Source organism: Carettochelys insculpta, chromosome 6 (assembly GCF_033958435.1).
Source record: "Carettochelys insculpta isolate YL-2023 chromosome 6, ASM3395843v1, whole genome shotgun sequence".
Taxonomy (NCBI): Eukaryota; Metazoa; Chordata; order Testudines; family Carettochelyidae; genus Carettochelys; species Carettochelys insculpta.
This window is the reverse complement of record NC_134142.1, coordinates 47,263,984-47,279,455: the sequence shown is the minus strand read 5'-3', so window position 1 is coordinate 47,279,455 and position 15,472 is coordinate 47,263,984. Positions and strand designations below refer to the sequence as shown.

The following is a 15,472-nucleotide window of genomic DNA, read 5'->3' as shown; positions in this document are numbered from 1 at the left end:
GACTTCTCTGACTAAACAAGCACAACAGTGACTTGCTATTAGAATGGCTGCCAACTGAGTACTTAATTAACAAGCATAGGGTGCTTTTGTGCAGCTAGGACAGCAGCAGTTTTATTTGCTTATGCTTATACAGGGACACTTCCTGAAACCCCTGCTAAATATATATTGTCTGGATTCTCAGTTGGCAGTCAACAGAATGATGCAGGTAGCATGACAGCTGGCCTTGTGTAAGCTAGGAGAACTATCATATAAGCACTGAAATCTGGTGGTCTGAATACACACACAAAATGTCATAAAAACACTCCTGATACACAAACTGGTCAGCTGACATTTTAATGGAGGGGGACATTCTGTTAATGACTCAAAAGTTTGTGTGTTAGTCAAGAGGAATGTTCACACTACTTTGGAAAGAGAGACTGCTGAACTGTCTTATATTCAAATTTAACACAGTAATATGTGGTCTGAACCGGGATGTGAATCTTCTGGGTCATTATGGGGGCTCTTTTGAAAACTTGGCTTAATCTAATTCTTGTCTTCCCCCTGCCCCCCACCCCTCTACTCTCTGATTTGCTCACCTTGATAATTTTTTTTCTGATTTGTCAACCTTGACTACTATTTTGGGTTCTCTATGCCTTAAATATTGAGTCTGTTCTGGTCTGGCTATGGTCTGAAGAAGTGGGTCTGTCCCACGAAAGCTCACCTAATAAATTTATTTTGTTAGTCTTTTAAAGTGCTACTTTACTGCTTTTTTTGTTTTGATAGTATATAGACTAGCACGGCTTTCTGTCTGTTACAAAATGTCTTTGTGACACTTTCCTTAAAATTATAGAGACTAGTTCTAAAACCTTTGATAATTATGTACATATTAAATTAAAAAAAATTCTCATACTCGTTTTAAACAGTATTTGTCACTGATTTAAATAACTCTGTAAAAATAATATCGAAAAGCCCCTGTTATCACACAGAAGAGGCAGTTGGACTAAATAATCCACCATCTATGTAGTTTACTTTTTGTAATCAGTAAAATTGTTACATGCAAACTAGCTGTAGAATAAGGGTGGTGATTGGTTATGGTGGGGGGAAGGATAGCTCAGTGGTTTGAGCATTGACCTGCTGAACCCAGGATTGTGAGTTCAATCCTTGAGGAGGCTATTTAAGGATTGGGGCAAATAGATGTCAGGAATGGTGCTTTGTCCTGCCAAGAGGGCAGGGGACTGGACTAGATAACCTCCCAAGGTCCCTTCCAGTTCTAGATGTGTGTATCTTTGTCAGAATGGTCATAGACTCTTGGCATGTGAGAGATACATGCTTTACTGTAGCTGAAAAACCTGTGCTGTTGTACAGGTGAAATGTCAAAATGAACTTAAAGAAACAGGATGGGGGACACTGCAAATCTCCATGGTGATTGAACCTAGTGTTTGGGACGAGAAGAGCTCTTAGCCAGTCTTGTCTGTTTCCATCACTTCATACTAACTCAAAAGACATTCAAGGCTTCAAAGTGATAATTTTAGAATCTTATTTTATAGAGAATGGTTCAGGAATGTCTGAGTTGGAACTACCATTTTACTGGTACTTTCCAGTAAAAAGACCCTTCTACTGATGTCATCTTATTGGAAAAACAAACCAAAAAAACCAACAAAGATCCTTCGAATTAAGGAGCTGGGGATTGTCAATGTTTCATTCTGGGAAGTTCTAATTATGAGAAATATACACTAAAACCTCTATTTACATGATTTTGACTTGTGTGTTACTTGGATTAATGCGTGTCGAAATTGTGAGTGGCGGGAAGCGAGGAACCAGGCAGCTCCCGGCTCCCCTCTGTTTGGGGGAACCAGGTAGCAGCTTGGCTCCTGGCTTTCCTCTGTTCCCAGCTCCCCTCTTCAAGAAGGGGAGCTGGGAGCTAGGCTGCCGCCTGGTTCGTAGCTCCCTGCCAGTTCATGGAGCTGGAAAACAGACCAGCACAGCAGTCTCCCCTGACTTGCACAACATTGGGCTTACATGTGGTTGCCTGGGAACACAACCTACGTGTAAGTCGGGGGTTTACTGTATACATGTTTCTAGTTAATGATATAATTTGCCTTTTCACAATGGTGAAAGTCTCTAGCCTTGTCATTAGAACTGGTTGGAAATTATTTTTTTCTCCATTCCACTCCCCAGCAAATTGTATGATCTAGAGTTATGTTCAACCTTTCTCAGAGAGGTTAGAATCCTATGCAAAATGCCATGGGATCCCCAAATGCTCCAGAGTTCTAGAGAATGTTACAGTCAGTGTTCTTCATCCATTTGTCTTGAGGTTGCAGTATTTCAGTTGATACACTGTGCATCTCTCCCTAATCATTCATGCTTCCGTTACTTCAAGAGTAGGCTGAATGCTGACACTGTGCTCTTGAAGACGCTTGCTACATCTCAGAAGAATAGCTGTTAGTCCAGTGACACTTCAAAAACTAACACATTTATTAGGGTGTTAGGACATAAGCTTTTTTGAGATACAACTTACTTCCTCAGATGCTGAAGGAAAAAAGAACCAACCAACCAGGGATACAGAGATGGGAGTGTGACATCAGTACTAATATAATCAGAGTGGATGTAGCTCATCTCCAACAGAGATGAGAAGGTGGCCCTGGCTGTAGGCAGTGGATTGTGTGATGTGAGAGTGGAGAACTTGCCCTGGTTGTAGACAGTGGATTGTGTGATGTGGCCTGGGTGAGAGCTGGAGGCATGTAAGTAGGTACAGCAGTCAGTAGGTTTCCAGTGGTATGTATGTGACCATCACTTTGGGACTAAAACAATCAGGAACTCCATCCCTGATGATGTCACTGAGGTCACACTCCCATCTCTGTATTCCTGGTTGGTTGGTTTTTGGCTTCAGCATCTAAGGAAGAGAGTTGTATCTCATGACAGTTTATGCCCTAAAACCCTAATAAATATGTTAGTCTTTAAAGTGCCACTGGACTTCTTGTACTTCCTAAATACTGTATTGTACTACCTGAAGCTAGCAGCTGACTGACTTTTCAATACAAGCCGCATGAAGCATTTTTTTAAAATTGCATTAGATTGTGTACTTCTGGATGCAATTCAGGTTGCTGACATAGATCTATAAAACTTTACAAGATTTGAATCCTGACTGACGTAGACTGCCTCTCCCCCAGGGACTGTCTTGACAACTGACCTTCTAATGTCCTTATGTATGAATGAAATGGAAATAGAAGCGGGTGGAGAGGATTCTGGAATTCTTTTTTTTCCTGGCTGGCCAGAATGCAGGACCTTCAGCGCAGTGTATAAGTCCCATCTATTCATTTTCTGAGTGGAGGGTTGAATTTCTTTTGAAGGTGAAGTAAGTATATGCAATAAGAGATACAAGACATGGACACCTACCAATAGCTAGTTTCACAGCCTGTGCACTGATGCTAGGCTTTAAAGATCTGAAACCAGCATTGGTACAACCTTCCTTAAAAACATAATCACTGAGCTAAGTGATGAGAAACTGTTGGTAGATAGGCAAAGTGGCAGCTTTCTTTTCTAGATCAATGCCCCATGTAAGTTACTATAGTTCATGTATTATGCGTCACAGTTTTATGGTCACAGTCCTACTCTTATTAATTTCGTTTTCATTACAGACTACGCTTGCCTGGGGACCCTATTTGTGGTTTCATATGCTCAGGGTTGCCACGTCAACCTTATCAGGTATTGGTTTACTTACTGTTTAAGGTAAACTGTGCTAAAGAATATTAACTAGTATTTTGAAAGCTTTTTACATGATGAGGTGTAACAACTGGTGTGTGACTTGAGGAATGTTTCAAATGGCCAATAAGTCTGTCGCATCTATATTTTGGCTGTGGTATAACTGTCTATTGAAGAGTGCCAACTTATTTCATTTTACAACTGTGAGGAAAATCAAGATGTACTGAAAGAATGAACAAAAATCAACCTTTTGTTAAATTCTAATATCCTCTGTGGCTTGCTAAGGAAACTTTTTTGTTCAGGCAAGTTGGGAGACATGATCAGTCTGTCTTCCCAGGAAGAAATATATGTATAATTTCTGTTGTGTGTTTGGCACTTGGTCACCAATTGGTTGACTTACAAAACCACGCTAGAATCAAAGCTGCTTTAGATATTTGCATCTCATGAGCATTTAATGGATGGGTGAGTTGAAAAATATTTTGGTGCGCAACCAGACAGATTATGTTACACTGACATAAAGTGTTTTCCAGCCAAAGATGTGTGCCTTAAAGTGTAGTTCTACTTTGAAAATGAATGTAAAAATGGTATGGGGTTCCATTTTTGTTTTCTGTATTACATGCACTCGTTTGAAGAATATACTGTACTGTGGGCATTGGAAGTTCAGCTGGATTCTTTCTTTCTTGCACATTGTTGCAGGTTGTAAATATTCTGCTGGCCAAACTCTGCCCTCTGTGACATTTTATGCAGCCATGTTATTTTCAGTGGGATTGCACACATGAAAATGGAACTGATTTGAGCAGTGTTTCCCAAATGGTGTTCCACAAAGTGAAAATAAGGGTTCCGTGAGAAAATTCCATTACACTAGCTGACTTCTCTGCAGCTCCCTGCCATTAATCAGTAGAATTAAATTTAATTGGTTTAATGGCCAGCAGGGTGGCAGGAGGGATCCAGCATTAAACCAACTGAACTTAGTTCCACTACTTCAGTGATGGCAGGACCACAGAAAGCCCCTCGCTCGCTCCGCTACCTCAGCTGCCACACTCCTCTGGGGGGCATGGCTGGACTCTCATCCCCCAGTGGGACATTTCCATGCTAGCCTCCCTTCCACTGGGCACGTGGCCATCCATTGTAGGCTCCCCAGCCAGCACCACAGATGGGTTAGTCCTAGGGCTGAGGCAGGTTAATCCTGGGGATGAGGAAGGGTTGCAGCTGAGAGAGGTTATGCCTGGGAAAGTGGGGGTGGGTTTGTGGGGTGGGAGGGGGTGGATTTGAAGGCTGAGGTGGGTAAAGCCTGGATATGAAGGATGAGTTTGGGGGCCGAGGATAGAGCCTGGGAATGGGGTTCTGCAGAATTCTTTTGAGTTCAAAGAGTTCTGTGTCCAAATAAAATTGGGAAACACTGGGTTTGAGTAAGAGAGTTCATCTCTTTAGCTAGCTAGGTAGGCCCTTCAGTGTAAACAGCACTAAATATTTGTCACTAAATTGAGCGGTTAGAACTGCGAACACCATGATCTTTTTGAATAAGAAGCTGCTATCCTTCAAAATATTACTAATATTAATATCCTAAAACTCTAAAATGAAATCTGAGGAATTAAGATAAAACCGTCTGTTTTGTTTTTTAGTGTGTGACTTCCTTGGGGAAAAGATTGCATCTGTATTGGGCATCAGTACACCAAAATACCAGTATGCTATTGATGAGTATTACAGGATGAAGAAGGAGGTGCGTCTTTTGTCTTTTACTGTTCTATTTGACTAAGTACAAATTGCATTTTCTGTAGTATTTACTAAAGCTAGCTGAATCAATTTGGTCAAAGCCTTAGCTGTTGCATTTTTTTTTAAAGCAGCTCTCTTGCCATATGCTTCCTCACCTTTAGAATATTACCATTGAAATAACAGATAGTTTGGAACATAAGCTTTCATGGGCAAAGACCCACTTCGTCAAATGCTGCAAAGTATCTGTTAGTCTATAAAGTGCCACATGACTACTTGTTGTTTTTGAAGATACAGACTAACGTGACTACCTCTCTGATACTGGACGAGCCATTTCCAGACCTTCTAGTGAGTCCTTGTCTCTGCTGTATTCCAGTCTTTTACATAGTGCACTTGAGGGACAATTTGCAGATGGCGAAAGACATGCATGAAGCAGTTACTGGATGCTGACTGAATTCTTTAAATAAGTGCAAGAGGTTTAGTTTATAATGTGCTTTTATAAATTGTCCTGTTTTATATGCTTATTGTTGTTACTGAAAGAACAGCCTAACAAACAGGGAAACATGATACTAAATTCTTTCAGTTACAATTACAGAAATAACTTATCTTTATGCTTGGGTATCTTTGTTCATTTTTATCCTGCAACTCAGCTCGTCTCAATTTCTTTGTGTCCCTTTTCCTATGACATACCATAAAATGAATGGATTGTACAAAATTTCCTATCTCTGCATCAGCTTCTCTTTCTTAGAATACTTCTTGTATTTTAAAATGTTAAAATCTTTTACTCAAAATGGCAAATTCCTAAAATTCTGAGTGTTGACACTCTGAAGGACCATTCTGGGGAAGGTATTTCATAACGAAGTAAAGAATTTTGTTTGCACATCTTTGTAAAATGTGAAAAATGCAACCCTTATTTGAAAGGTAATAGCCAGAAATATTACACCTTTCTGCTGCTGACAAGCAATTGGTGAGGAAGCATATGGCAAGTTTATTAAGCCATAATTTATCTTATTTACATGTGTAGAGAGAGTTTAGCTCTTCAGCTTGATTTCTCAGAGGAATGTGAGAAAAAGTATTATCTGGCTGATTACTGGAATGGACAGGTGTCAGAGGGGTAGCTGTGTTAGTCTACAGCTTCACAAGTAACATGCAGTCCTGGGGCACCTTAAAGAATGACCAATTTAAGTCATGAGCTTCTATGCATAAAACCCACTTTCTCAGATGGGGAAACAAATATGGAGTGGAAAAACAGAATCCATGGACAAGGGACTTGTAACTGATATTTGCTTTGATTATGCCTGAACAATCAATGAAAGCAAACTTTTTGTGCATACAAAGATGTGCTTGAATGCCTGTGATTGAAACTAAAAGTCTTGTGGCACCTTATAGACTAACAGATATTTTGGGGCATAAGCTTTTGTGGGCAAAGACCCGCTTCATCAGATGTATGAGTGGGTTGGGGGGTATTTAAAGAGTCGGGTCCCAGTAAGAGGGAGGTCTGGCCCTCTGTCAACTCTGCCCTCCCTCTTACTGGGACCCCACTCTTTAAATACCCCTCTGAAACTACCCCCCCCCCCACTCATGCATCTGATGAAGCGGGTCTTTGCCCACGAAAGCTTATGCTCCAAAATATGTTAGTCTATAAGGTGCCACAAGACTTCTTGTTGTTCTCGAAGCTACAGACTAACATGGCTACCTCTGATACTTGTGATTGAAACTGACATGCTCTTGCAGAAGTTTTGAGAAATGTGTTGCAGAAAATACTGTATTTTGTGGAAACTTTTTTTTTCTTAGGAAGAGGAGGAGGAGGAGGACAATAAAATGTCAGAAGAGGCAGAGAGACGATACCAAGAGGAGAAGAGTAAGCCGAAAGATGAGACTACTGTCCAGACAGATCAACCTGAGGCAACAGCATGTAGTGCATTTGTGAATCTCAACTTTGAAACCGAGGGAGAGTGCCAGTCTGTTACGGAAAGTAAACAGGAATTAACTACTGTCCCTACTTAAAATATCAGGTTCTACGCTGTGCCAATTTTTTAAAATTGGGAAAGTGTAGAAGTCTTGCTCTACTTTTTTATTGGAAAGTAACTCATTTAAAACGCTGGCCAGGAGACTGCTAAGTAATGCCTGTTCAGTCCATAGCTGTCGAATTAATGGCTAAGACACTGCCAAGCAGATATTTCTGTTGAAATAGTATTTTTCAACAACATTAGTTGGATCTAAATTAAAAATGCTAGACTTCCTACCTTTTTCTGCATAGTGTAAGTAAAGATTATTCTAATCTTTTCCCTGAACATCTGGTGCCTGACACCCATGGATTGATGATAGTGCTATTTTTCACTTCTAAATCCCTATTTTGTATTAATAAATTATAAAATCCACATAGAAAATTAGCTCTCTGAATAACTGACTAATTAGAACTGCTTTTCCACGGCACCTTCACAAAGCACCTTACTGACTTCCAAGTTCATAGTAATATCCTTATTTATTGCCATCATTCTCTATATTTATTTTTTTAGATGTGAGCTTCAACCTAAAGGGTCTGAGTGCCTGTTGAAAAAATTTCTTCTTTTAAAAGGAAGCTGTAAGCTCTAGTCAGAACTTGTTCAACAAAAGCTACATCAGTTGTGGAGGTTAGCAGTGCTCAGACAACAAATGCTGTTGTCAAGCAAAGAACAGTACACGCATAATTTGTGCAAAACAGATTTTGCAGTCCATTTATGAGAGGGACTTTTCCTTGCCAGTTTCAATAGGGTCCTTGGAAGTAAAGTGAAATAGGATTCCTGGGTGCAAAGGAGGCAGCTGCCCAAGGGCCTAGGGCTCCTGGCTACTGACGCCGAGCCCTAGGCCCCTGAAATCACCACCAGCACTGAAGGACTGGGTGGCAGAGGCTAACTCCCAACCTGGCCCTTTTCACAGGCCTGGAGCTGCCATCACTCTCTATGCCCTCGGGTCCAGGGAAGTTTGTCCTCAGTCGTGCTTGGGTTTGTATTAAACACTTTGATTGTCAACATTATTTTAAAGAGATTCTTTGTAGGGTACTCATCTTTAGCTAAAAATGTGCTATTCCATTATTTGGGATGCTCTAGGGCATTTATGTGATGCTGTGGAGTATTGTTATCGGAATAAAATATTTGTGTATACTATGCAAAAATATTGTATTTAGTTGCAAGAGAGGATTTCAGCTTTGAAGCTTTTCCTCCCCTGAAGCATTTAAAATGAACTAAGGAAAATACAGGATAAATTTTAGTATTAGATATTGCATCTGAGAGATTGTGTTTAGCTCTAAAGAACTAATCATAGTTATGTTGAAGGCTTTTCAGTTGGAATTTCTCTTAATCTATTTAAATGGAACTAAGACTAAAACTGCTAAAATGTTAACATCTGCATTTTTGTATTGGAAGCAAACAGTCTTATCTACATGAAGATACTATTTTTCTGTTCAAGATCATTGTAAACCAGGACGAAATAATGACTGGGGAAAGAAGAGTTAACTAAACGAGCCAACATTTTCTTCTAACTTGCAAAAGAAATAGTTTTTCAGGGCACTCATACCTGAGTTATTTAGGTAGTAAGATGTGAAAGAACTGGGGTATTCCTCCAGCTCTTGCAGTGCGAATGTTGGTAGCTAAATACAATAGGGTTGTATAGTTTCTTCTCCATCAATATACATCATGTGGGTATTATTTCTAATGAAATCCATACTGTCTGAAACAGGTGAAATTCCTGACATTTAAATGAGAACAAATCTTGAGTGAGATTCTTGTGCAGTGCAGCCCACAAGGGGCAAACTTGCCCTGCCTTTCTGATTCTGGGTTTTCTAGGAGACTGCCTGACCTATGACAATCTTCCTGGGCTGTGGTACCTCCAAAAATGCCTGTAATATTCTCAGCATGCCTACTGTGCTCCCTACAGTGGGTCTTGTCTAGGATCCACTTCAGAGCTACCTGGGATAGGTTTGTTTTTTTTTTGTATAGCACTTGTGCTAAGGGCATTCTTGCTCTGCCAGGTTTGGGTCTTTTTCTGGTCTCTTTATGGTGCTTCAGCAGTTGTTTCAATTATATCCTCTTTGGGTTAGATGCTCTGTCCTTTTGCCTTTTTTAGCTTTTGATGAACATTAATTAGCAACATCCTTAGTACTGAACATCTCCAAGAGACAGCCTGAGTCAGTTGTCAGAGAAACACTTGATAATGAGTGAACTACTCTCTGTAGTGTCTAAAATTAGTATCTATTCAAGACAGAAGGCGACAGTAACTTATGTATAAAATATTAATGGAGAGGATGTTTAGCTTTTTCTGCCAGAAATTTATCACCAGTGACTGCACTATTGTCTATTTTTTGTACTTTTTGTTGCAGTGAGCAAGGAATTCTCATTGTCATATTCAAGTTGTGTAAGAAGTATATTACTCAATGTGCCTTAATACTTAATCCTTCCTTCAGTTTATGCAAAATGAAAGTGCTTAATTTAACACTTGCTGTAAATGCATAACATTAGTTTATTTTATATTTAATATAATTTTGAACTGTACTTTGGCTCTGTTTCTTTCTTGATATAGACCGAGTCCCCTCATGTGCATGGATCCAGGGGTGCTTAAGTTACTGTCTTTTAAGAGAGAAGAATTAGATGAATACCCATGAAATCCATGTCCACTTGGGGAAATCTGTTTAGACCTTGAACCTCCACGGTGTCTCCCTTTTTGCAACCCACCCATTATACACTGAGCTGGCGTTGGCACCCCTGTGTAAATTGGGATGTTAGAGTTGCTATAAATTTCATCTGATTTAGAGATAAATATGAATCCATCCAAACACAGCAGTAAGTTTTAGCTTAAATCATCCCTAGCATTCCCTGTAAACTGAGCACTTAAGTGGCCCTCTAGGAGAGATTCAGGTGCTGCTCAGCTGATCTGCACAGTACCCAGTGTGGGCAGCATGTGCTTCTCCTTCCATGGGTGGGTTACATTTTGTTCTGTGCACCCCCAGTAGAAAGTTTTAGAGGAAGTTCTGATCACCATAGTTTGGAAGGAATTGCCTATATAGCAAGAGGGCAAACAGTGAAGGCTTCTCTGTACCCATAACTTGGTCTTTAGAAGTAATATACAGGAGTAAAATTAAAGTCTTGTTAGATTCAAAAAGTGTTCTAGTTTGACTAGTGGTATGAATTAAACCAGTGCAAATCCTGCTGTAAAGTTGCACTTAAATTCTTAGACTTAAGCTAAGCTACAATAGACCACTCAACTTGCTGTAAGCCTGTGTAAATGTATTAATAGTTTTGAAAAAAATTAAACAAGTACAACTTTGTCATGATGAGTTCAATTATGGCATTCAGTACTGCGTATACAACAGATGATGTTAAAACTCCACTTGTCAGATTGCTGTTAATTGCTTATCCTCCCTCCTATTAAAATAAAAATTCAAACTTTATTTATACAAAACCTTCATCTACATTTGAATAATACAATGGAGGAGGGAAAACCAGCACCTATTGCATATATAACATGCTCAACATTTTTTTTTCTTATCATCTGGGTGCTACTGAATGCTACAAGTGACAAGTTCAAACTTTGACATCAATGAGAGCAGAGTTAGACCAATCCCGAGATTCCTACTGGCTTCAGTGGAAGCAGAGAGGCCAACACTAGACATTTTTGGAAATCCCACCCATCATTCTGCAGGCTTTAATATTCATCCTAGAACAAAACGTCTAAAGAGAAATGTTACTTGCTATAGTAGGGTGAAGTCTCCAAACAATCTCTTCAGTAATCTGAAATCAGACCACTGCTGCTGCTTAAACAGGACTGTAGCTGTTTTACCATCACCACTGACAATCCCTATACAATATTTTAATACCATCTGGGGGAAGATGGAAGTGTCTGATCTAGATAATGAATAGGACTGTAGCTTCACATTTAAGCACATCTCCATGAGAACAGTGCACCCCTCTTACGTATCGTCAATATCTGTAGTACTATCATTATCATTTGCTACAAGAACCTCTCTGTTTTCATAGGTCCAAAAGCCATTTAGATCAATTAGAATGCTGGTCACAGTGTCTCCTTGGCTACTGTTGATTAAGTCTTGAAGGGAGATCTTGTATGGATCCTTAGGCTTCACCATATCAAAGATTTCATCCTATAAAAGGAAAACCATAGAATGAAAAGGCACATATATAAGCAGAATAGTGATTGATTTATCTATACCATGTACAAAATTAGCATTTGGATAGTCTATGCCACCCTGTTGAGAGCTTTGATTTAAAATAAGTGCATCTTAAATCCTAGTTTCTCAACCATTTATTTCCCCCATGAGTATTTACTTATGAAACTAAGGCTGTGTCTACACTAGCTCCCTACTTCAAAGGGAGCATGGTAATGACGGTGTCAGGAAATTATTAATGAAGTGCTGCGCTGCACATTCAGCACTTTATTAAGCTAATTCTCCCCCGTGACAGCTTCAAAGTGCCAGCTCGCATGTAGCCGCAGCTAACCTGCTGGTACTTCAAAGTGCCTGGGCCAGAGGAGTAAAGGGACTTCAAAGTACCGGAGGGTTAGCTGTGGCTGCACATGAGCTGGCACTTTGAAGTTGCCGTGAGGGAGAATTAGCTTAATGAAGTGCTGCATATGCAGTGCAGCACTTCATTAATAATCTCCTGACACCTGGCTTACCAGCCTCCCTTTGAAGTAGGGATCTAGTGTAGACACAGTCTAAGTTTCATAATTAAGTACAGAGCTGTCTGAGTTCACTTCCTCTCTAGTAATGGTTTTAATCAGCCACAGAGGAAGTATGGTGGGTTCAGACAGACATCATGAACCCCGCCTGTTTAAAAAAAAAAAAAAAAAAAGCAAGTTCCCATCTAATGTTGGGCACTTTTTTTTTTTTCATAAAACATGAATCATTTGCAATATTAAGACTTCAGAAATTGTTAGCTGCTAATATACTAGAGTGGCAGCAATAGCACAGAGCATGCTTTCAATTACTGCCATGAGTACAAGAGACTGGACTTAATCTTGAGAGATCATTGCTTCCAGTTTTAATATTCTGACAGTTCTCAAGGTACAGTTATTTGATTTCTTTACCAGCAAGAAAAAAATGTAATTGTTGTAAACTGGTTGCTGAGCATTAAACATTATCAGTGAGGCTCTGTGTTTGCTTATTGTAGACAGTGTTCAGCTTAAATTTTTTTTAATATACCTAACAAATTTGCTTCCAGAACAGTGGAGCATTAAGGGGAATTTTCAAGTCACATTACTAACAAGATGAATAGTAACAGAGATGAAGCCGTGCTAGTCTATACACTATCAAAACAAAAAGCAGTCAAGTAGCACTTTAAAGACTAGCAAAATAGTTTTAGGTGAGCTTTCGTGGGACCACGAAAGCTCACCTGATAAATAAAGTGCTACTTGACTGCTTTTTGTTTTGATACTAGCAGGATGTATTTTTTTACAGTATGGCAAAGTTGCTTAACACCTGACAATTACCGAGTGGCTATGATAACTGTGGAAGTAAAATTTCAAATCAGTTCAAGTAAAAAATTCCAGTTATGCATGTGTAGTATTGTATATTTTAGGGAAAGCTAACCTTGACGTCTTGAAACGAAACTGGTTCTTGTCCATGGATTTTCATTTGTTCCTGAATAGCCTATAGAGAAAGAAAAGCCCAGTTATGGAGTTGTAGAAACAAAACTGATAATACTGTGTTCTCCAGTTGCTCAATACAGTAAACTCCCTCTTATCCATATTTGTTCTACTGGAAGTTTCAACCAACACTGTCTCTGCCCCTATACTGCAGCTGGGGCTGCTGGCTCTCAGCCCTGCAGGCTTCCTTGGTTCTCCTGGCCCCAGGGGTGCCATGGTAACACCTGTCCTCCTGCTGTGGATCCCACAGCTGCCTTTCCATTAAGCAGTGTATTTGAATAGCCGGCAACTTCCCAGTCCTGGGGCTGCCAGATATGAAAGTTTATTCTACTAGTTTTTTTTTAAAAAGCTATTATGAAATGTCTAAAACAGACAAGGTGGCTAAGATCTTTACTGGGCCAAGTACCGCTGGTGAGAGAGACAAGCTTTCAAAGTCCTACAGAGCTGCTTTTCAGGTCAAAAGCTTGTCTCTCACCAACAGAAGTTGGCGCATTAAAAGATATTACCTCACACACCTTTACTTTACTATCCTGGGACCCACACAACTACACTGCATACTTAAAGAAATGTTAAGCATAGTGGTACTGGCTGCAACTCATTCTTCCTTCCATGAACAGGGTGAGCAACTCAAATGATCGAAGCAACTGGAATTCAATTAGCAACAAAGGCAAGACGGAAGTCAGGTCAATCACTATGAATATGTCTACAGTGTGATAGGGAGCCAGTGTAGCAGGGGAAACGTAACCGGATAGAGACATATGCTAGCTCTATCTGAGCTGGGGTGCTGATGATGATAATAGTGTGACCATTTTTCCAAGCAGCGGCCAAATTTTATGTGCACGAAGGCACGTGTGCACATGCACCACCAACAGAAACATACTGCGCACTGTGGGAGACTAAGTGTTCTTGCTAATCGGTGGGCTGGCTGCCCAAGCACTCAGCTTACAGGGAACACTAGTGGCCATTATGACACCAGAAGCAGCAAGGCCACAATAGCCACGCTTCCATTTTTAACATACTAGTTCAAGCAGAGCTTGTGCAAGTCTGTTCACCTGGGCTGGGAGGCATGCTCCCAGCTCCCCTGTAGACATATACCCTATATGCTTGGGCCCTCTGCTTCTGAAGTGACATGAGTTTAATTTAATTGCAAAAAAATGCTTCTAACCCTCACAAATATAACCAGATGACCCATGTTTAACTAAGGTCTGCCTTAGTCTGCAGTCAGCCTAAAAGAGAAGTGCTACATGCATCTTAATTATGAAAACATCAACCACCCAAATGAGCGATATGGCTGAGGCAGCATCACAGAGCCCCCAGGCAGGAATATAACTGGGGACACCAGATTGCCTTAATTTCCAAAGGACACACTGCTAGTGACCTAGTAAGAGCAGACGGGCTGCCTTAATGCTTCAGTGTAGACACTACCTAAGCTGACTGGAGGAGAGTCTCCCTTTGGCATACATGTTTCATGTTCCCAAGAGGCCTAAGCTAGATCAACAAAAAATTCTTCCACTGACTTAGTATTGTCTCCATGGCGGCCCAGGTTTACTTTGTCACTCAGCGATGTGGCTTTTTCCTGAGCAACATAGTCAGCTGACAATTTTCTAGTGTAAAACTAGCCCTAACATTTTTGTCTATAGCCTACTTTAACAAACACAAAGAACAGTTCTACTGTTGTGGCAAAGAAAGACTAATTAAAAGTTTCACATTAACATCTAAAGGCCTTTATTAACATTATGGTAAAAGCAGGGACTCATCTGTATGAAGAAATAGTGCAGATGACGATTCAATCTAATAACTGTATTTACACAGGATTTCTGAATACCAGCTGTAGCCTGACACCCTCCATTACAGAGGTTACTGCATTATAGTGGTACTGTACAGAGATTCTATAGTTTGTAGCATTTGGGACAAAGGGTGTTACATAAGCTATTACGTTGATTTAAATGTTTAGCTTCCACAGCAAAAAATACAACCATTTCTGTATTAAATGAAAGAAACCCTCGCAGATTAAATAAATGAATAATCTGAACAAAATGACATTTAACACTGTAAAATGTATTTGAACTTATCACATGGAACTACACCCTAGACCAATCAATTTGAAGCAAAACAGCTTTTCATTCTCAAGATTTTTTATTAGAAAAAATTTGAGATGGCACTCTACATATTAAATTTAGAAACTCTGATTTTTTTGCCCTAACAGAGATTTTAAATGGGCAGAGAACATGTTTCATGCACCACATAATTCTGCCACCATGTTTGAGTTCTCTTACATAAATTGTATATGGGGGGAAAAAAATCAAAAGATGCAGGACCAAACAATGTCTGTGAGAAAGTTTTGTCTGTTTTCTAGAGATAGGTACTTTGAAAGATACAACCTGGATTTGGGTTCATTTAAAATAATGCACAGCAGTAGCTAAACTAAATCACAGGAGAAGGGAAA

The 15,472-nt window shown here is 39.9% G+C and overlaps 2 protein-coding genes across 3 annotated transcripts in view; one reads left to right on the top strand and one right to left on the bottom strand.

The window, feature by feature from the left end:
* The window catches only part of SRP54 (signal recognition particle 54), a 63,674-nt gene extending 53,166 nt beyond the window's left edge, over positions 1–10,508 (top strand). Inside the window, exons 16-17 of the mRNA XM_074996851.1 lie at positions 5,304–5,401; positions 7,186–10,508. Coding sequence (XP_074852952.1) covers positions 5,304–5,401; positions 7,186–7,398 — 311 coding nt within the window. The 3' untranslated portion in view covers positions 7,399–10,508. The remainder of the gene's footprint in view (positions 1–5,303; positions 5,402–7,185) is intronic.
* A 133-nt stretch (positions 10,509–10,641) lies between these two features.
* Positions 10,642–15,472, bottom strand: part of PPP2R3C (protein phosphatase 2 regulatory subunit B''gamma) — a 31,205-nt gene continuing 26,374 nt past the window's right edge. For both annotated transcript variants that reach the window (XM_074996852.1, XM_074996853.1), the window contains exons 12-13: positions 12,971–13,030; positions 10,642–11,524 (exon numbers count right to left, since the gene is read on the bottom strand). In XM_074996852.1, the coding sequence (XP_074852953.1) occupies positions 11,336–11,524; positions 12,971–13,030 (249 nt within the window). In that variant the 3' untranslated portion in view covers positions 10,642–11,335. The remainder of the gene's footprint in view (positions 11,525–12,970; positions 13,031–15,472) is intronic.